At 58.9% G+C, this 21,592-nt stretch overlaps 1 protein-coding gene across 4 annotated transcripts; it reads right to left on the bottom strand.

Moving 5' to 3' along the window:
* Positions 1–16,841: 16,841 nt before the first annotated feature.
* RAB7B (RAB7B, member RAS oncogene family) lies at positions 16,842–19,926 on the bottom strand. 4 transcript variants are annotated; one of them, XM_075722455.1, is made up of 6 exons: positions 19,847–19,926; positions 18,706–18,789; positions 18,428–18,554; positions 17,920–18,135; positions 17,402–17,527; positions 16,842–16,922 (listed from the first exon to the last, which is right to left on the bottom strand). In XM_075722455.1, the coding sequence occupies exons 2-6, from the start codon at positions 18,756–18,758 to the stop codon at positions 16,842–16,844; spliced, it is 603 nt and encodes a 200-aa protein (XP_075578570.1). In that variant the 5' UTR covers positions 18,759–18,789; positions 19,847–19,926. The 4 variants fall into 4 exon arrangements, with proteins under 4 accessions (XP_075578570.1, XP_075578567.1, XP_075578568.1 ...); XM_075722452.1 differs by lacking the exon at positions 19,847–19,926 and adding an exon at positions 19,819–19,838 and having other exon boundaries at positions 18,706–18,774; XM_075722453.1 differs by lacking the exon at positions 19,847–19,926 and adding an exon at positions 19,827–19,838 and having other exon boundaries at positions 18,706–18,767.
* Between the last annotated feature and the right edge of the window lie 1,666 nt (positions 19,927–21,592).

The following is a 21,592-nucleotide window of genomic DNA, read 5'->3' as shown; positions in this document are numbered from 1 at the left end:
CTGCACAAGTCTTGTCCCTGCCTCATAGCCTTGCTCCAGATCCTGTTGCCGAGCGGGTGCCCAGCGTGCTCAGCCTTTCCCCAGGTCCCAGCCCCACAGCTCTGCTCTGGATTTCCAGCTCTCCCTCGTGAATATTTTGTAGCCCAGGTCCAGGCTCAGCGACAGGCTTCTAAGGGGTGATCAACCCAGCTGAGTTCCTGGTGCGAGAAGTCTCTCAGTTTTATTTCTCAGCCCCATCACTTGCCGAGCAGCGTGCCTGCCATCAGACAGACTGAATCAGCCAATTGTATCACAGCTCTTTAATGCATTTCCCCTGCTGAGCAAAAGTGCTGGCAATCAGGAAAAATAATAAACAAGGCAAGTATAGAGGTGAAAATATCCCCATGATTAAATTCCATCTTAAACAAACAGGCTAATGATGTCAGTGTCTCGGACAGAGTCAAGTTCTTGACTTGGCTTATCACTGGCCTTGCCCTAGATCAAACAGCAGGTTAAACCTTTGAGATTTCAGAATTAAAGAGAACGAGCTGTGTGACTGCTCCTTGAACAAAAGGCAAAACCAGCTGTCCTGGTGTTGATGGGATAAGACCACAGCAAGCTGCAGAGCTGGTTTAAATCCTGCAGCTGGGGCAGGACACCGAAGCAATGCAATGTGTGTGGAGAGAAAGGCAGAGTGCCAGTAAATTGCTGAGTTGCTGGGACCAGGTTTTTCAAGAGCTCTGTTCCAGTATGGGCATGGAAATAAAGGACGAGGTCTGGGGGGAAGAGCTCCAAGTGCGGAGCCCCCGTTACAAGCTTTTCAGGAAGCCCGTTCCTCCAATGTGTTGGCTAGAGTGGATGATGCTGAGAAATGTGAAGTTTGGCCTCACCGATAAGTCTGCTAAGCCTGGGGTCTTGGGGAAATTGTGACACTCGGGGTAACGTAACTGTGATGTGATACTTGGAGCAAGCAAGAAATGAAGGCAGAACTGCTTCACTCCAAGAATATGATGTGGGTGAAAGATACTGTCCCAGCAGGGCGTCAGCTAAGAGTCCCGTCAGTTCATACCTGGCTGATCCCTGCCCTGCCAGTCCCAAACCAGCCTGTGCATGCCAAGTACAGACCTTTTTTCCCAGTGTTCATCTTGCAAATGCATTTACTAAACTCTTATCTTCTGTCCCTGTGCTGGTGATAGCTGTGTTTGGGAAGAGGAAAGTCACATTGAGGTTTCTGGCTAGTGTTGATAGGAGCCATTGGCATAAAGCCGCTTTTCTGTGCTGGCATAGGCGCAGAAAAGGGACTCCAGTCCAAGGAGTGTAAATCAAAGGTTAGTGGAAAAGCAATCTGATCACTGCCTTATGCGTGATATAAGGGCCCAAACTGATCCCAGTGCAAGAGCTGGACGTTCAGGGAATGCCTCTGCTACATTTTAGGGAGAAAAAACCAGTGCTCTGGACATAATGTTTCCTCCTTTGTCTGCCCCCTCTTCATCCCCCCTTCTCCTTGCACAAGGCGATGCACACGCAGATCTTCTCGCTGATTGCTTCTCAGCTGGTGGAGTTCAGAGGTCTGGTCTCTTCCAAATCCTGGGTGAATCTCCATTAAAAACATCTCTCTCCCAGCTCCATTGCCCAAGAAAGGGTTATAAAAAGCAACTCTCCCCTACCCGAGGAGACAAGGTCTGCCTGGAGAAGGCGAGCGCAGGTGCAAGGGTTTGGTTGCGACACCAGGACAAGGTCTTGACTCCCGTTCCCCTGATTCAGTGCCTTCAGCACCGTGTCTGCTGTGACTCCCAGCCTCCCGCTCGCGGCTCTGGCTGCAGGTGCCATGGGAGCCCTGGGGCAACAAGGGCCCAAGTCTCGCAAGGTCAGGCGAGGAAGCCCGTCACCTCCTCCCCTGAAGCCTGTGCTGTGCTTCCTCGCCGAGGCATGGATGGGGAAGAACAGGGCAGCTGCAGTGCCGGGCTCTGCGGTACCCGGTGCTGCGGTGCCGGGTGCTCCCCCAAACTGAACTCTGCCTCACCCTCCCGCCGCACGCCAGCTTCCTTCTCCCTTTCACGCCTCTGGTGTCGAGCTGGGCTCGCAAAGCACACAGGCAGGAGGAAGAGGAGGTTTCTGCTGTCAGTCAGTTCAGGTATTTCAAAGGATGTTGTATAATTCACCTCCGCTATCAGCCCAGCGGATCCGCCCCCGCGCTCCTGGCTTGCTCACTCTCCCTCACCTCCTGGCATCGGGGACAGGCCAGGACCCGGGCCGGCTGATGGCCACGCTGGCAGCTCGTCACCGAGGGACCCCCGGCACGTTCGTTCAGGTTAGCGTCTTCAGCTGGGCCGTTTGACTGGGCACACCTTTTTGCTCACAGTTAAAACTGCTTGGGTCCGATTTAGCTTTGCTTTACCTTTGGCTCTGGATTGCCATAGGGTTCATCTACAAATGAACTGATTCAGGAAGAAGGCACCCTGCAGTGGTAAAGCCAGGTCTGTAGTCCCACATTTCTGGCACAAGTATATTGGTAAAAACACCTTTCCCAGTAATCTGGGGAAGAGGCAGAAGCAGGGAAGCGGTGCTTGTGTTTCAGGGGGCTGAGCAGCCGGCTGCGTGCACGGTGCCACGTGCTGAATACACGCAACGTTTGCCCACGGGGTTTAACTTTTTCTTAACCTCTGCCCTTTGGAAATAGAAGGGTCTGATGCTAGGAGAGCATACAGATCAGTTATGAAAAATGTCCTATCACAAAAATGGCTTTTAGCCTCAGAAAAGGCAAAATGCCAGAGTCCGTAAAGTTCAGTAGAAACTTAGCTGTTTCAGTCAATTTTTCACGCGCAGCATGCATCGTGATGGCTGGCGGAATAAAAGACAGAGAGAGAGGGAGAAGGTGAAGGAGGGAGAGGTGCCGGGAGGTGCTAACGGGCCCTGCCTGACTGTGTTGAGGCACAGGAGCCGTACGCCGTGGGTGCAGGGGCAGGGAGGAGACGTCTCTGCTTCCCTCCAGCTCCCATCTTCCCGTCTCGTTGCACCATGCTGCAACCTCGGCTTTAACGTCCCCCTCGGGAGCAGCCATCCCCTTCCTCCACTCCTGCATTTTTGCCACGGAGCAGCCAGGCATTAAATCAATGTTTTCTTTTCGTTTAGATTAAATATTTGGAGTGTCAAATAGGTGATTTCCATAAGGCAGATGGCCCTTTTCTTGTTTTAAGCGACCCAGCCCAGCGCAGGCACCGGGCAAGGAGCGCTGCACTGCGCTCTTGTTCTGCCATCGCTGGGCCGGTGCCAATGTTTGATGTACCACTTCACATGAGTTTCTAACCAAACTAGCTCTGCACTTGGTAACCAGAATAATAAGATCTGCAGACATCTGCCAGCTACTGAAGGTGAAGCCAAAGTGGTTGGCTCAAAGGGTGTTTATTAAGTAAAATGCTTATATTCAGCAGCTCGGCTTCTGCTCTTTTTAATGCTGTTGTAAATGCAGCAAATGCCATGGGCATGGGGGACCTGCTCTGCACTGACACCAGGGTAAACGAACCCAGATTTGGCCCACTCTTTCTGTGATTTGTTTGATTAACCCACTTGTTCTCAACCCCACCCTCACTCTCCATTACTTTTGTAGTCGCATCCAGCGCCGTACCTCGCCGAGGGAGGGCTGGGCTGGGGTGAGGCAGCGGGCGCATGGCCTGGGGTGCTAATGCAGATATGGCCCCATCGTAGTCCTCCGAAAGCCACCAGCGTCCCTGCCCTGGAGGTGTCACCTTGCCGAGTGTAGCCCAGCGGTGCTGGGATCAGGTTGCCAGCCCCTTGGCAGGCAGAGAGCAGTGCCTGCCCTTGACGGCATCTGAGTCTGTCCCCCGGAAAGCGGTGTGTCCATCCTCCCCATCCCCTTGCTGCTCCCTTGGCATACAGAGCCATTGTGACGGGAGAAGGGAAGGTTGGAAGGTGCACTTAAAAGATGGAGAAGTGAAATTTTGGCGCCCCTCGCTGCCATCAGTCTCTGCTCTCCTCATGCCTCTGACACAAGACCTTGCCCTCCGCCTTTGAAGAGCAGGTGAGCAATGCAAATCCCAAGGAATTAAAAAGTTTGCAGACTGCAGCATTCTTGCACTGCCTGCGAACACTTATCCAGGATGCCTGCTGAGAGCTCGCTCCTGCACATGCTCCCTGCCCCTGTGGATTCACTCTTGGAGAAGGAAAAAGACCTCTGGGGTCACCCAGTCCATCGTCCCCCAGAGGTAGAGGATGGGAGAGCATTTCTCTACTGGAAATCTCTGACCTGGGGCAGAAATACTGTGTGGCCAGCAACAAATGTCACTTCAAGGACTTATCTTCAAGGGAAAGAAGGACAGGTCCCTAGCTTAAGATTTCAGCTTGCTTCTGAATAAGGTGTGGACAAATTTTATGAGGGCAGAGCAGAAAGCATCCTAGCTGCATGAACAGCAGTTTACTGCAATGGAGCAGGCTTATGGGGGTATCTTCTCTTGCCTGTATTTGAGGGAACCTGCCCAAACTGGACCTAAACATCCCATGAAATGGCACTGGGAGGAGCTGGAGACCCTGCACCCAGTCTGACAGGTCTCAGTCTGGGAGCACTTCTCATTCCCAGCTTGAAAATTCCCTCCTAATCCGATTGCATGCCCGCAGCCATGCATCCATGCACCAGGACGTCCCATGCGGCGAAGACCCCTTGCCTAGGTCAGGTGCATAACCAGTGCTCTTCAGCCATTGCCTACAGGCACTGGGCTCTGCATTCTTTCTCGCTATGCCTGTATGTGCAAAGTCTAATTTGGGCTGCAACATCCTCAGGGCAGGGACCACTTTATATAGTCCCATGCACAGAAAGTTCTCATCATGACAAGGGTCCAGAAACAGAGGGTCTCTCATCAGTATTGCCTCTCCTATACCAGGCAAATCCCCCTACAGATCTCAGCAGGAGCCAGCCAGGATAAGATGGCAGGATTTATTCTAGCAATAATTAATTCACATATTTGGCTCTTCCAGCCTCTCTTCATAAATCAAGCTCTTGGATCGTTGGTGTTGCTAATTCCTGAGTAAATCTGCTGCTGTAAATCCCCTTTGCAAAAGGAGGGAGAAAAAGAGAAGGGGGGGGGAAAAAAAAAAGAAGTACCAGTTCTCCAAATACTGAAACTCACACCCAGTGGCTGTGCAACCGGAGTGTAAATCCCCCACGCCCACCCAGACAAAGAGCACGATTGTTGGAGCTGGGTTACCTGCGCCTCGCCGGGTGGAGAAAGGGCCGATTCTGCGAGGGGAGCTGCAGATGTGGCAAGAAAGCCCAGGCAGAGAGGTGCTCCCAAGGAGGTGTGCAGAGGTCTGTGCTTAAATAAGCCAGTGAGTCATTTATAAATCACCTCAGTCAAGGGGACCGAGGGCTGTGCTCGGCGCCTGATTGGCTTGGAGGAGGTAATTGCAAGCGAGTACACCCAGGCTAAGCCCAGGAGATAGCCAGGGGAGATAAGGAGAGATCTGAAGAGGGACAAGGGCTTTTTTGGATGTCCCCCCTCACCCCACCCCTTCCCGCTCAGGCTTGGGCCGTTTGATCACCTTTGCAGGTCCCTCCGCTCATATTCGCCGTCGCCCCGGGCCCCCTCCCTCGCCTGCTTCGGACTCGGGGTGGGAGAAGATGCTTTTGTTGGCCTGGGCGAGCCTCCTGGCGCGGTGGGTAGCGTCCCCCCGGCCTTTGTGCTCTGGCCGACTCCCCGCCTCCGGAAGGGACAATGGTGCGCTTTGTGCCAGTGCCGGACCCCGCCGCTCCACCTCTGAAGATGGGATTGGCAGGGGAAGGCAGTTTCTTTCTTATTTCCAGGTTCAAAGGGATGAGAAGAGTGGGAAAGAGAGGCGAAGCCCCCGCTGCCTGCCCAGGAAAGAAGGCGCGGGCGCCGTTCCCCTGCGTGGGGAAGAGCTCGAAGCCCTCAGCGGTGCGGGGATGCGCCGGTGCGGAGCAGGCTGGGCTCTCATCATCCTCGCAGGTGCGGTCCCCAGGCAGGGCCAGGCAGGAGCCGCACCTGCGCCACGTGCTCATCCGGAGGAGAGTTCGACAAGTTCTTTGGATGCCCCCATTGTGGGCAAGGATGGGGTGAGGAGGCGCTGGGATGGGCCGTCCGGGAGCTGCAAACTTGGGGGCTACCCCCCAAAGGTGTCGGTCAACCTCCCAGCCTGGGAATTTGCCGATGTCTCGGGAAACGCAGCGTTTTGAGCTGTAGAAGGCAGTGGCGTGACATGCGCGTTGGCAGGGAGCGGCCAGCTCGGACTGGGGGAAAGGGCTCGTCCCCTCCTGCCACCATGTCCCTGACCCACGCCGGCACCACTGCGCTGAGCCGTGCCCAGGCTCGTGGCCTCCTCGCCTCCCAGAGGGATTCAAGATGCGGGAGCCAGGTACTGGTCGGGATGTGGCAGCTGGTGAGACGGATAGGGACATCAGCAGGGGACATCACCGAAGGAACAGGCTGCTAGAAGGGAGCTGTAGGGGGTTATTTGCTGTGGAAGGAACTGATCCTTCACGTTCCCGTTGTCTCCAAGGTCAGCTCGGCACGAGCTGCTTACAGGGGACGGCTCTGCTGCCCTCCCTGCTCCGGGTGTGATCCCAAAGCACGGATGCAGGGCAGGTGGGATGTGCTGCCGCCTCTGAGCAGTTGTTGGCCTGTGTGTGGGGAAAATGACGGGAAAAGGGAGAGGGGAGAGAGAAGGCAGGGCACCGAGAGAGCGGGGAGAAGGAGGGAGACATGGCTGGGGTGGGAGGAATGGAGAAGGCAAAGATATGGCCTTTGCTCGCTCCCAGGGGCTGTCAGGGTAAAAGTCTCTGGTACCTTGTGCATGTATCAGCGTTTACTGCCAAGAAACCTCATCATACAGGAATCAATTGTGTCCGGAGCATGCCAAAGGGACAGCCTGCCGGAGAGTGCTGGAGGAAAGCGGGGCTGGTTCATTGCTGACAGAGGTGATAATTGCCAAGCAGTTACCCTGTAAATATCATTAATAACCCATATCAAGGGTTTTTCTTTTTAAAGGGCAGCCTGATATGCATGGAGCCCTTTGAAACGGAAACATGTGACATGGCGGGAGGACCAGTCCACAAGCGCCTGCAGCGGTCCCCGCCACGGGGCAAATCCAGGGAACCCCCGCACCAGCACCCAAAGGTCCCGGCCACGGGGGTCCTGCTCGCAAGGCACCACAGAAAGAGAGGAAACAGCATCTCTGATGCAGAGGCGATGCTGGCATTGCTGAACTGCCTGGACAATCAACTAATGCTAAAAGGGACTTTTTTGCCATCATTGGACTGGCACTTTTCCTAGCAGAGCTCCACCAATGAAAGATTTTTTTTCCCCCTCACTTTCCTAAGCTGACATCCCAGTGTGGGCAGAGCTGTGGAGCTGGAGAAGTGGCCGTGGGCATGGAGGGTAAGTATCTGAGCTTGAAATAGGACCACAGAGTCCTGAATTTAAGCTTCCACTCTGATCGCAGCCACCTGCCTTTGAAAAAGAGGAGCTGCCAAGCAGAGAGGCTGTGCATCCAGCCTGTGCATCCGGAGGGGACAGGTCTCACCTCAGGGACCTGCCCAGCTCTGAGCTTTGGGAGCAATGTCAGCTTTGTTTCATTCTAGCTGGTATGAAAAGTAAAATCCCAAAGCTGGCTCGCTGCATGAGTGAAACGGGAACAGCTCCAGGTGAGGAGGCTCCTATCCTCCGAGCTGTCTGCTCTTTGCATCAGGCCCTGGACAGGCACGTTGTGTAGGACCCAGCAAGGTCAGCAGTGGGGATGCCAGGTCCAAGGGAATGTCACTGATCCCTGGCAGACAGCCAGCAAAATGCAGTCACACTGGGATGCAAAACCAAACCAGCCAAAGGGACCCAGTGGTGCAGTTTCTTGGGGCTTGGGCTGGGCAGAAGTCCGACCGGTTGGGTTTCTTGCCCACCCAGCACTGGCAAAACCCGAGGAAGTTCTCAGTCCTGTGCATGGTAATTTGCCCACCGGGGATGACTTACACGAGACCTTCAGGCTTGCTCTGTCTCCTTGAAACCCAGGTGTCCCTCCCGCACAGACGGACTCACCACTGGTTCCTGCTGTGCGGGGACAGGCGAGCTTGCGGGGAGGGCTGGCAGCTCCCCATTGCAAGGGCTGCTATTCCAAAGTCCCGGAGGGTGTGATCAGGAAACTACAAGGTCTTGCCCTATGGACAAACCAGCCCCGTACAGCCACCGATGGTCTTTTGGCATTTCTTGCAACAGGAGGTGCAGTCCTGGTCAAATTCCAGTTTCAGTAACTACAAATATAACTTTGATTCTGCCTCTTTCTGCTTCGACCAGACTTCCCGCGTGTGGCCCAAGCCCCTCTGCTGGGATGTGTCCACCAACGGACCGGCCAGGACGATGTGCGGGGCACGGCCGAGTGTCTGGGGAGCACTGGGGCTGCCCGGAAAGCCGGGAGGCACTGGGAGATGGAATGACACCACAGGGACTCCCCTGAGTCAAACATGGAGTCCTGGGTGCACAGACTGCTGAGCTGTTTATCTTCTGGTCCGATAACAGCATACCAAGTGCTGGTATGTGTGGATTTATTTGCAGATGATTAATATTAGAAGATTTATTGCACTTAATGAGGGTAATAGTTCAGTGGTAATTTACTGCTGGAAATTATGAGAAAGCTTCCTTGGAGGCCCGAGGTTAGAGTCAGTGGGGAAAGGCAGCGCGTCCCCCGGGGCGGAGTGGGCTGGTTCCTGGGAGATCTGCTGGTGGTGGGACCTGCAGGCAGCCTCCCTCCCTCCCTGGGATCTGCGGCCGGAGCTGCTTCTTGCTTTCGGACAGGTTTGCCAAGGAAACGGGGCTCGTGCGGCCACAGGCACTGGTAAGAGCCAGGGTCTGGGATGGGGATGCTGCAGGTGGAGCGGGGCAGCCTTTGGGGAGAGAAACTGGTGCTTCCAGGTGGATCCGGGAATTCCCGAAGGGCTGTTGCTCCACATGGCTGGCGTGTCGCTCCGGCTGTGACACCCGCACAAGGCACGTCTGAAGTTAGTTGGTGTCCTGCTTCCCTGTCTGTCTGTCTGTCTGTCCCTTCAGAAGCTTTCAAAATCAGTAGCGTACCTCAGCCAGACAGGAAAGCAGGGATTTGGGCTGCCAAATTCCTACAGGAATGAGGAATGAGGTGGCCGTTCCTGGAGCAGGGTGCTGGACGCACCCGGTGCTGTAGGATGCTCTGGTCTGCCGGCTGCGAGCAGAGGGCAGGCAGGGCTTGGTACCCGCCGGGTACCCGCAGCGTAGCAAGCAGCGTCACCCGCAGGGGCCGTGTCACCGCACGGAGCCTGGCTGGGGCGGTAAGGTGCCCAGGGCTGGTTATCATCATTTCCTTCTCACCCAGGAATGCAGCTCCTGGGCCCGGGCCGGATGCCACGCTCTCGCTGGCAGACGTGGCCGAGCTGCTGGCTCCGTGGTGCCAGGCGATGGAGACGCAGGTCTTGCTTGAAAGGGAACCGCCAACTTTGAGCGCTTCCCAGGCTTCCCCCTTTGCTGCGGGGACACGCGGTTGGTCTCACCAGCTGGCACAGGGGTCAACGGCTTTATCCAGGGAGGAATGAGGAACACAATGTCCTAGAGGGAGACAGCAGGATTATTTACAGCACCAAAATAAAGGGTGGAATGCAGAAAGGCATCGGGAGGTTCAAAGCTGCCCCTATGGCTCAGCACCACATGGACGTTTCATGCATTTTATTTCATGGGGTGCATTTAGAGCTGGGGAGAGGCACTACAGCTTTCTGGTTATCTACCGGAGGGAATTGTCGTGTCTCATCTGCTCATGGCCTTTACAACCTGCCTTAGCCCTGCAGGAAGATCTCCAAAGGCAAGGGAAGCGGTAGCCTCCTGATGAGATGGTGTCCCCTGCACGTGTCTATCGAATAAGCCCTACCACATGGCTGCTGGCCCTTGTCTTCAGAGGGAGACCTCCTCACCGGCGAGCCCTGGGCCACAACAGCAGGGCTGGCACGAGCGCACCGCGCCAGTGCATCCCCAAATTGAGGGCTTTGCGGTGTAAGATGTCCTGGCTCGGGGAGCAGAGCACGTTCTGCTGTTGGAATCAACTCCACCGACCCTGCTCTCCCTCGGGAGCACAGCAAGGGCCTCCAGAGCAAGCATCACCCCCGAGAATTCCCTGCCCAGCACAGGGGCAGCCCCCGGCGAGCATCGTGGAGCAGGCGCGGGCTGTGCGTGGCAGACGCTGGGCTGTTTGTCCTCGGCAAAGTGCTGAGGCTGGACGGCGCTCTCCTGACAACCCTCTTCCCAGCTCTGCCTCCGGTGACCTTGAGCAAGGGCTGTTATCTTATTTGTACAAGAGGTGCGAGATAGCTGCCTTCTCCAGGGGAACACACAAGTGCTCAGTAAGGTCTGCCCAAGGCCCAAAAACACCAGCAGCGCTCAGCAGCGGGGCGAGCTGCTCCCAGGGGCTGGGTGGGGAGCAGCCCCAGCCCACACCTTCAGTCAAAAATGCACGGCGTTGCAGCAGCTCCGTGGCGGGGGGGCCTCACCGGCGGCAGGATGGCCCCCGGCCCGCAGGCTGCGGTGCGAAGGATCCCGCTCGCCTGGAATCTGGGCTCGGGGCTGGCTCTGGGCTCTGCCTTCCCCCACCGCTCATTGCTTCCCTGCCTCGAGGTTTTCTGCCCACTCTGAATTAGGAGAGTCAACCGCAATGAGGCACGAACAATTGAATTCCAGTAAAGGGAGGTTTTCCAATTTCAAAAAAAGAACAGAGGAATCTTTCCCCCAAAAATGTGGGAAGGTGTGTGGAGGAGTTTCGGAGCAGCTCAGCAACACGCAGCTTCTCCCTCCTTTATGCCAGCATTTGTGCAAGGCGGTGCAAAGCCGGGGAAGCGGCGGGAGCAGGGGGGTGTGGGTGAAAAGCGAACGTGGTCCGGTCGGGCAGGAGACATTGCGTTTGTCAGTCGCTGCCTGCTATGTGGCCTTGGGCAACTCATTAAGGCCAAAATGCTCAAACCTCAGTGATGGGAGATAAGCTGCAAAATAAAACGTCTCATTGTTCAGGGCTCTGAGGTCAATATCTTCAGAAGTACTCAGGTGTTTAAAGTGAGGATGGCTGCGATGGAGGTCCTGTCGCCCCTGGTTAGAGAGATTGGGATCCAGCTTTCAGATGAAAGAGCCGGCAGCCCGCTTTGCCTTTTTCCAAAGTCTTAGGCAGGGTGTTGCCATGCTGCGCCGATGGCCGGGTGCCGGTGGCACAAGGCCAGGAGCCAGCTCGGGCTGCCGGTCTGCCTCGAAAGAGTTGGCGGGCAGCAGGCATTTAAAGCTGAGTGAATCGTTTTGGGCCAGAGGGATGCGATGCCTGGGCGAAATCTGGCAGGAGCGCGGGTCCCTGCCCTGCACCTCACCCAGGGCTCGGAGGGAGGCTGCAGCCCCAGTCCACACGTGCCCCGGCTCCTGGTCTGGTCTGGCCACGTCCCCAGGGATGCTGGTGGCCCCGTGCAGGCTGTGCTTTGCAAGACCCGATGGTGCTCAGCCAGGGCAGCAAGAAGAAGTACGTCTGTGCTTTCCCTTCGGTCAGCGCGAGGGGAAGGTTGCAAGTCACCATGGTTCACATCTGTCCATGCTCTGAGGAGCTGCTTGTTCATGCAGGGCAGAGTCCGGCCCATCTCAAGCCAAAAGCAAGGGAGTCTGGGGCGGTGAGCAGCCATCAGGCAGCAGGTACACATCGGCGGGAGGCTGGAGCTGCTCCAGGTGCAGATAGCACCAAAACTCCTTAGCAGCGCCCACCCCTGCGCACCGGGCCACATCCACCCACGGTGAGCACCACTGCGCGCTTGGCCCTGCCTCGGTCACCGCCGAGCTGCCCACTGCCGCGGCACGGGGCCGGCGAGCCCGTGCCTGGCTTTGGGCTGGCCCTTTGCACAGGGAGCAGTCCCACCCCAGTGAAACCAGTCCTTCCCGCATTTCTCTGAGTTGCTTTTGCTGCTGTTGCTCCTGCCCGCACCCTGCCCATGCGTCTGGCCCGTACACAGGACCCTCTCCACAGCACCCGGCATTTCTGGAGGGCTTTGCAAAATGCACATCGACTGCGGCGAGGGCTGGAAAACCCTCCGAGCAGAACGCTGCCCTAGCTAGTGCCCCACAGGACCACGGTGCAGCCCCATGCCAGGCTGGCTGCAGCAAACCCGCCCGTCCCAGCAGACGGCTGGCAGCAGATTGCACTTTGCTGCCGTCCTGCGTGCGGCTGGAGGGACGCCTGAGGCTCAGGCTCGCTGCTGACTTCAGCATGTACCTTAGCTGACTGGGGGACTGGCCACAGCCCCTAATCCTCTCTACGTGCTGGCTTGCAGACCTGCCACGGCCCCCGGCCCCACGGCTCGCGGCCCCTGGGGCTGGCAGAGCCCCACGGCCCCGCATGACCCCGCACGTGGACGCTTGCCGCAGCTGGGACGCGGTAACAAAAGCTCCCGTGCGATGGGTTTGAAGGAGAAGCATCAATATTAGCCGTGAATAGGTGGACAATGAAGCAGAGGGCGAGGGGCCGGGGTCCGCTCCTGCCTGACCGTGCTTCAAGCAGGGGCTAATTGCGCGTCCCTGGCAGTCATGGGGGGGACAGTGACACAAAACCCATTAGCGTCACCCGCAGCGGGCTCACTGCTGGTCGGTTGAGGTGGAATAATGGGGCAGTGATGGAGGAAACAAAGAATAATCATTGAAATAATTAATAGCATCAGCAGCGCTCGCGTACGGCAGAACAAGAGGTGCCAGCACGCCGCGGGGTGCTCCGGCGCTGCTCCGTGCCCGGCCGCGTGCCACGCCACGAGGGCAAACCCTTGGGTAATGAGCGAGCGGTGCCCGGCACGGGGCCGGTGCTGCCGCACGCGAGAGGGACCAGGCACGTCCAAGCACCTCGCTTGCAGCCTGCAAAAACACGCGCTGGCACGCTCCGGGCGCAGCTGCATACCTGCTGCCCGGTGGCACTAGAGGGCAGAGGTAAGGCTTTGCTTGATGCCGTGATTTTATTTTTCATGTTTGAAGCTCTTGAAAGGTTACCTGTAACTTTGAACGTCTGGGGTTTATCACGTTTGCTTTTAAGACTACCATCTTGGTGCGGCTGAAACCGCTGCGTTACTCTCAATCCCAGCTCCAGGTTAATGGGGCTTCTCCTTTAGAACAGGAAAATTTGATTTTTTAAAATCTGCTTTGCAGATTTTATGCTACTTTGTTTTAACTGTCACAAGTTGAGTAGGAGAATGTCATTCCACCCAGCGGTAGGTGCTGCAGGCTGGGGCGGATGGACGCTGCTGCCTGTCCCTGGGCTGCTGGGACGGGTTTGCAGGCAGGCAGCTGCGGAGTTGCCGCTACCTGCCAGCCCTGCCGAGCCGCAGCCTGCAGTGCAAATCTGCAGGCTCTAACCAGCCTCCCACACCTGGAACCGGTCAGAACTCAACCAGCCTGGTTACACGAGATAAAATGGAGCGCACACTGCATTTTTAGAGCACATGGGATGGCGGAGGGTGGAAGAGCTGTTAGGAGTAATTAAACCTCAGAAGCACTGAAGCAAACTGCAGCTGAGAGTCAAGAATTTAGGGTGAGTGTCAGGCACTAATTCTGCAAATACTGAGGGCAGCACTCTCCTCTGTACGTGCCGACAGGGTAGGGATGGTTTCTGTTTGGTGACCGGCATCCTCCGCCTGGGGTTTTACTGATTTTTGTGTGCAGCTTTGGTCAGTGAATGAAAACCTGTAAAGGCAGGGGTGCAGCCTGGCTGTGCTGGCCAAGCTGAGTGAAGCGCAGAGCCCAGCATCACGGCTGGAAAGTATCTTTGACTTATTAAATACGGCAGCATGGGGTAGGACAGCAGGAGGGCGAGAGCTCAGGTTGATTTGGTTTCTTGACTATCGCCATGGGCCAGGCCCTCCGCCGGGGTGAGCTGGTACCGCTGGCTGCACAGGAACTCACTGAGTCACACAAGGCAAATATTTTTCCCTTTGATTTTCACCCTGAGAAAATCTTGAGCTGACCTTGTTAATCCCACGCACTACAAACCTCCCCCTGTCCTTTATCATGTTTCGGCCACGGGATAGTATAACCAGCTTAGCACCTCTGGCTGCTCCTGCCAGCATCCTGCCTGGCGCGGTGCCACCCCATTCAGTCTCCCGGTCTTCCTGGAGGGAGGATTCCCGGGATGATCCCAACTGTCCCAGGGCTGCCGGGCCGGCAGGACCACACCGGTGCTCCTACCTGGGAGGGATGGAGGGAGAAGAGAAGCTGGACGGCTGCGGTTGGCTCCAGTGTGGTGCTGCACATCTGCAAGGCGCGTTGGCCAGGGTCTCTGTAGGGCGGTGATGCCATTAGAGACCCTGCCGGCTCCCGAGGTTGCAATCTCTTACGCAGTCTTAATTCCTGTGTCTGGAACGATGCTCCGTGGCCACACAAAGTGCTTGGGCCCCGCTATTCTCCATCCCCCTCAGTGCAAGCCCACCATCTCAGAGCCTGAACAAGGGCTCTGGGAGTGAGCTGTGCCTGCAGTCGAAGGTGTGACCCCAGCTCGACTGGGTGCTATGTCACACTCCCGGCTGTGCCTCGCCGGGGCAGCCGGGTCTGCAGCTCCTGCCTGGCTCCGGCTCCTGCTGCTCATGGGCTTCGGCACCCGCGGCAGCCCTGGGCACGTGCCAGCGGCTGCTCAGCCCCAGCCGAGGCAGCACCCGCTCCGCTGAGCGCGTTTGTTTGACCTGCTCAGCTCGGGGTGTCCAAATTGCTGCTTGCTGGGATAAAACAGATCAAGTTTGCATCCACCTCCCAAACTGAGAGCTGCTGGAGAAAGGGTGTAAATAGAAACAATATCGCTATTGACACGGGCGGTGCTTAATGCCCACTGTCCAAACAGACCTGGCCGAGCGCGCTGGCTGCTGCTCAGCGCAGGGCTGCGCCGGGAAGGGGGCTGCATCCCACGGGTGATGCCGGGCGTGAGGGATCCTCGGGATCCTCATGATCCGGGCAGGCCGCGGACTGGGGCTGCGCCAGCGGCCACTGGGGAGGTGCCATTGTCCAGCTGCCTTGGGAATACAGGGAGAAAGAGCATGTGGAGCTCGGGGAGGAAATAGTTAATGTCCCTCTCCTCCCAATATTGAGGGACAAATCCTTTCCCCGGCATGGTGCCCAAATAAACAGGCTGAGTGTTGTGTAAGGAGGAGGGTGGGAACATCTCTACGTGCCTCTCCGGAGACGGGCAGGCTAATTTTGGCGCTGCGGCCCCCCGCAACCCCGTGCCGAGCCCTCGCTCAGGTTTCGCCCTGCCCGCACGCACCCGCTGGCCCCATGCCCTGCCGCCGGCGCAGATGGGCGCCGTCCCCAGCTTGTGTCACGGCTCGGTGGTGCTGGGTGGCGAACAGCCACGATGGGGTTGTTGCTCATGGAAAGGTCCGGGTGATGCCGGGGCAGAGCCCCCACGGTCCCTGGGAAGCTCTGCGGGACCCCTGGGGTCGGTGTGGATGGGTCTGGGGGAGGATGGGGAGGTCCCATGGAGACCTGCCCGGGGAAGCCATGGGGCAGGGTGCCCGGCTGGGGGTCTTCCCGGGTCCATCCCGCCCTACGGCTCTGCAGCGAGCAGGGCGCTGCGGTTCCCGAGGCTGCAGGGAAGGTGGCACAGGGTGGCCACGGCCGCCTCTCTGGCCAGCCCCAGCCTGTGTCTGGGTGCAGCTTCTCGAAGGTGCACGAGCCGGAGCAGGATGGGTGCAAGAAGGGAAGCGGTCGCTCGGCTGGACTCCCAGCAGGCTCCCTCTGCCTACAGCCGCCCCGCCAGGCCCCCGCGCCACCACCACACACCTGCTTTGAGCAATGCCCCAGATGCCTCCTCTCTCCCCTGACCCCAACTTTGCACTGGGAAAAAAAATCCAGCCCCAAAATGCATCCTCCTGTCCTGAGAAGCTGGCACAAGCTCAGAGCTGCTGGCCTTGCAGGAGGAAAGTCTGGAGCACGGCCATGGCACAGCGCAAAAGCCTGGAGCCCCCACCCCATCCTCCTGCTGCTGGACCACAGGAGCGTTTTGTGACACGTATATATAAATAAAAATGAAATATTTAATTTCCTTTTTTGTAAAAAAGAATCCCTGACAAAGTGCTTTACTGAGGATCCTCACCAGTGAGGCGGGAGGTGGAAGGTGTTTGACAGGGGGTGTGCATGAGAGCAGGGGAAACTGAGGCACGGAACGGTCACATCCGCAGTGGCTGACTCCGGGAGGAGACCCAGCTGCTCTCAGACCTGTGCCGTGACCGCCAGCCCCTCTCCTCCCCCAGGACAGCCCATACGCACCGTGAGCACCGTGAGCGCCGCGGGGCCACCAGTCCACGCACCGGGAGGGGTCACCCGCGGGGCCAAGGTCATGGTCTCTGGCAAAGCACCAGGAGCGGTGCCTGGCTCCCCGGCACCGTCACCGCAGGGGGATCTCCCGCTCGGGTGCCACACGGCAGCGGATCGAGGGGCACGGGGCCACCGCGACGCGACGGCGATCTGGGAGGCTGCTGGTTTGGGAGAGCAGCTCCGGAGATGTGGGAAGCAGCACGCCCCAGGGGACCATGGCCAAGCTGAGTGAAGCGCAGAGCCCAGTATCAGAGCTGGAAAGTGTCTTTGACTTATTAAATACGGCAGCGTGGGGTAGGACAGCAGGAGGGCGAGAGCTCAGGTTGATTTGGTTTCTTGACTATCGCCATGGGCCAGGCCCTCCGCCGGGGTGGACTCCCCAGCTCCTCCGGCTGGGCCGGCTGTGTCGAGCCGTGGCCGTCCCGTGTCCTGGCTTGGCCGAGCGCTGCGGCCGGGCTGGGGCAGGCGGAGGGCGCGGACGTCCCGGGCAGGGCTCCAGCCCTGGGCATCCTGGGGTGCCCGGGGTCAGCAGCAGCTCTTCTTGGGCTTGTCGTTGGGAGTGAGTTTGATGGAGTCGGTTAAATAACTCTCAAAAATCCCTTTATACTGGAAAAAAAGCAGAGAAGAGAAAGGGTGAGTGATGTTAGCTCAGCGTCAGCCCGAGCGGAACGAAGGAGTGGGGGAGCGCAGGTTCAGCCCCAATTGGTGATTAAAGATGAAATCCAGGGAAAAGCCGCCCGGCTCAGCTGAGGAGCGGGGCCACACCGCTGGCTTGGCGTGGGGACACGCGTTTCCCCGTGGGATGGCCGCTAGAGGACAGTGCTGGCGCGCCGTGCAGCTGCGCATCCCGCTCTTGTCCCCACCGGCAAAGAGAAACAGCAATTCTTCTTTTCTAACTGGTTTTAGATCTATTTTAAGAAATCAAAACAGTGATGCGCTTCTCTTCCTGGGGCTCTCCTACACGTTAATAACGGGATATTCTGCACCAGGAGGAGGGCTGTGAGGGTCTGTCGGATCAGCTCCGGGGAGCGGCTGAGGCCCGCTCCCCCCCGAATCCCTGCTGCGGGCGCGGGAGCGATGCTCACCGTTGTTAACGCCTGCTTCGCGAGGGTCTCGAAAGCCTCTGCGACGTTGATGTTGCTCTTGGCGCTGACTTCAAAATAGGGGATGTCTTTTTCCTTGCACCAGGCTGAGGCAATCTCCTTGGATACCTGCGGGAGAGGAGGATGGAGCCACAGCACAGCCCTGCGCAGCGCTGCCCGGAGCGGCTGGAGAGCTGGCGGAGGGGACCCCCCTGCCCAGCCGGGCTCTGCGGGGTGAGGGCAGGACGCTGGTGCAGGCAGCTCGCTGAGATGCTTAACTCCTGCTGCCCTCAGTGGGGACACTCTGCTGCGAAGGGCAGGGGAGGGGTGCTGCTTGGGCCCCCGCGAGGCGCGGGGGAGGCGGCGGCACTGGGTGCCCAGCAGACCCTCGCCCGGCGGCCCTGGTTTTCACGTGAGCGTCGGAAGAAGGCTGGTTCCGCAGGCGAAGGATCAGCGCTCGTAAGCTGTTGGGGCACTAAGCCGTCCCGATCCACGCACCCCGCGCTCTCCTCCGCCCTTACCTGCCGATCGCAGATGTCTATTTTGTTCCCCAGCACGACCATGGGGAAATCTTGCTCCCGCGGGGTGACCTTCTCCAGGAAGTCATGTCTCCAGTTGTCCAGGGATTCAAAGGACTCCTTGTCCGTCACGTCGAAGGCCAGCATGCAGCCGTCCGAGCCTTTGTAAAAGGTCGACACCATGGACCGGAATCGCTCCTGTCCCCCCGTGTCCCAGATCTAGGGCGGAGAAGAGCACGGGTACAGACACACGACGCGAGTGGCGTGGGTGTTTGCAGCCCTGCGCTCTGTTAAGCTCCGGGGACCAGCTTCAGGGAGCGCTGAGCCCCGAAAAACTCATCCAGGATTTCAGTACAGTTCATGGATGCTCAGGGCTGCTGAAAATCAGGCCCTGCAAATCCAGCCCCGCACCTCATGACACCGGTAGGCATCTGGGGAGAGCAGGATGTGGTGGGGCACACGTGCCCACGGGAAGGGGCCGGGCACCCCGGGCAGTCCCAGCCCCGCTCACCTGCAGTTTCAGGGGGGTGTTGTCCACCGCGAGGACTTTGGTCAGGATGCTGGCGCCCAGCGTGGTGCGGTAGTCTTCGTAAAACGTCTTGTGCACGTACTGGTGCAGGAGGGAGGTTTTGCCCACGCTGGTGGGAGGGAAGGGACGCGGGTGAGGATTTGCACCGTGAAACCGGGCTCAGGGGGTTGGTTACAGCAAGGACGGGGGCTGCACACCCACAGGCTCCCCGGCCAGCGCACACGTGGGTCTTCCCTCCCACCGCCAGCGCTGCTCCTTACCCCAGAGCTCCTATGATAATTATCTTTAGATCCACCTTCTTGCTGGCATCCATGGACAGGCCCTGCGGGATGAGAGGGGGTCACCTGGCTGCAGGGATGGGACCAGCTCCCGGCAAGCCCCGCGGCGCTGGCGGAGGTGTGGGAGCAGCCACTGCTCCCCGCGGCTTCTCCCCGCTCCCACGCCAGCTGTCCTGGATGCCGCTGTGTCCGCGCCGTGCCAGCACCGTGTCCGCGCCGTGCCAGCACCCTGCTGCGCTCACGTCCTGGTGGTGGTGGGGGCAGAAACTCCCGTGCCGAGCCCGGCCCACGTCACTGCCTGCGACCGGCTCCCACGGTGCCGGTGCACGTCCAGACACGCTACCGTGCCGCACCAAATCATCGCCGTTAAAAGCTGCTGTGAGCAACTTCCCTGCCTCTCCCTCTGAAGTGCAGCCCCTCCCCCTAAACCTGGCACACACCGGGGGGTCCTGGGGAAAATTGCATTTATTAAAGAAGACCACAGCTGGCTGCGCTTTCCTGGGTGCCCCAAGCGCAGCCCAGGACGCCACCCAGCCTGGGAGCACCCCGAAAGGCTGCATCCCCGGCATGTCCTGGTGTCCCCACGTGCTCTGTGCCTGGCCATCCCGCGGCAGGAGCCCTGAGCACCTCCAGCAAACCCCCTCCCCAGCCCCCCGCATCCTCCGGCGGTCTCAGCACCCCCGTCCGCGTGGCAGCATCAGGCACGGCGCCGGCCAAGGCGCAGATGGAAACACTTACTGACAGCCTCATCTCTGCATTTTTCCCCGATGCGTTGGCAAGCCCTGTGCCATTCCCTCTTGGCACATCGCCCCTGCCAGGGCGGCTCTCGGCCGTGGGCTCCAGTCTCTCCCGCGGGCTCCAGTCTCTCCCGCACCCCCTCTGCCACCCCAGCCCGGCGGCGGGCAGCATCCTTGGCACAGGCAGAGCCTCATGTCTCAGCGTGCACAAACTTTTGCCAGCACCGGACAGCTTTTTCAGAGGCCAGGCTGTTTTAAACTCAAAATGGAGTTTCCCAACCTTTTTGCCTGCTGGCTGTTGCTCCAGGGGTCCCTGGCTGGGCTGCAGCCCCAGGGGCAGGAGGGGCCGGAGGGCAGCGCACTCACCTGCCGGGGCATCTCTCTGCTCGGCAGCCAAGGCTCTCGGCTCCGTTCCAGCCGGCGTCCCGGGGAGGGAAGAGGCGAGAGAGGAGGATCCAGGAAAGGGCGGCCGTCCCCAGCGCTGATTCCTGCCTGCCTGCCGCCCGGGGAGGGCGGCTGCGGGGCCCCACGCCGTGACATCAGCAGAGCGGGGCCGAGATCCCGCCGGAGCCGGCGAAGGAGCCGCGGGCGGGTGCTGGGGTGTCACAGCATTTCCCTCGGCTCCGAGGCTCTGCCGGACGCGCCCCGGCTCAGGGTCTGATAGGGGAAAGAGAACAAGGTCCCTTCATCCGCCGGGGTTTGGGATTGACTTTTGGCCTCTTCTCTTGCTTGGGATCCCCTGGCACCTTTTACCCACCTCCCCGGGAGCCCTTATCTGCGTTCCTGCCCGGGGATTATTTAGGGCTGAGAACAAAACCCCGGCGGGGCTATCGGCAGCATCCTCGGAGCCTGGGGAAGCCACCCCGGACTTTGCTCAGGCAGCTCCGATAGCGTGGGGCGGGATAAGCGGCTTCGGGAGCCGGGGACAGCGGGGGGGCGGTGGCAGGCGAGGTGGGGCTGGGGGCTCAGCTGGGCAGAGAGGGGGGAGCAGATGGGCAGGGGTCCCTTTGAGGGGGCTGTGGGCTCTGTGTGGCTTCGTCTCCTTTTGCAGGCAGGAGGAGAGGGGCAGGGTGGGGAGCAGGAGCGTTTGCAGCCCCCTGGTACGCCGTGCCGCATCCCCGCAACCCCCAGTCCTCGGGGGCTCCCACCCAGCACCCACGGCCAACACCAGCATCCCACAGGCACCCCAAAAGGAGGGGACCATGTCAGGATGGGAGCCCCAGTAACCACAGCTGGTGGCATCTCCTGGAGGAGGATGTGTTCAAATGGCAAGTGGGATTTTGGGGATCTCAGCTGCCACCGTGGAGCAACTGAGGAAGCCTCTGGCCATCTCTCCGAGCATCAGGCTGGGGGCCACAGCTCTTTGGCATGGGAAAACCCGCTTGGCCGCGGCTGCGAAGGCAGAGCTGTGCTCCCCAGTGTGCAAGGGCAGGTCCTGCGCCTTTGCCAAGCATTCAATAGGATTTGGGGTTTGCACCGGGCGCGGGGTGTCCCCCCATCTATGAACCCTCCTGGCTCCCTCTCCCTGAACAACAACCGCCGGTGGCCTCGGAGGGCCCCCGCGCCTGGGGATGTGGGGTCCTTCTGAGGCCATCAGCTTTTGCTTTTCCACTGGCTGCCCTCATTTTTGCAGATTTTTTTTCCTGTAGACATCCCTTATGGGATCTCAGGGAAGATCACTGCACTCAGCAGGACAAACCCTCCTCCTCCTCCTTCCCAGGTTTAATTTGGGACCTGTCTGGCCAGAAAAATCTGTTTTTCCCCCCACGGGGCAAGCGCAGGGAGGAGCTGGGATGAGGGAGGAGAAGCACCTGAGCCAGTTCTCACCAGCGGTGGGTAAAAGGCTGATGTTTCCCCGGAGCAGGTCCCTCCTAATCCCTGTTTTCAGCCTATTTTCATCGTGCTGCTTCACCTTTGCCCTTGCAGTGAGACTTTGTTGTCCAACCTCCCCCGCAACTACTTCTGCCCTCGTTCCTCTCCACATGTCCCTCCAAGCCCGGTGGGATGGACATTGCTCACCCGGTCAGATGATCGATGCCTCTCCATTCTGGTGGAGATGGACTTTGTGGTTGTGTTGCTACAGCCGATGCCCACAGCCACTTCTGCTTTCGGGCAGCAGGGGCTGTACCCAG

The sequence above is a fragment of the Pelecanus crispus genome, chromosome 17 (genome assembly GCF_030463565.1).
Source record: "Pelecanus crispus isolate bPelCri1 chromosome 17, bPelCri1.pri, whole genome shotgun sequence".
Classification (NCBI taxonomy): domain Eukaryota; kingdom Metazoa; phylum Chordata; class Aves; order Pelecaniformes; family Pelecanidae; genus Pelecanus; species Pelecanus crispus.
Note: the sequence above shows the minus strand (reverse complement) of the source record. Positions and strands in the feature narration are given on the sequence as shown.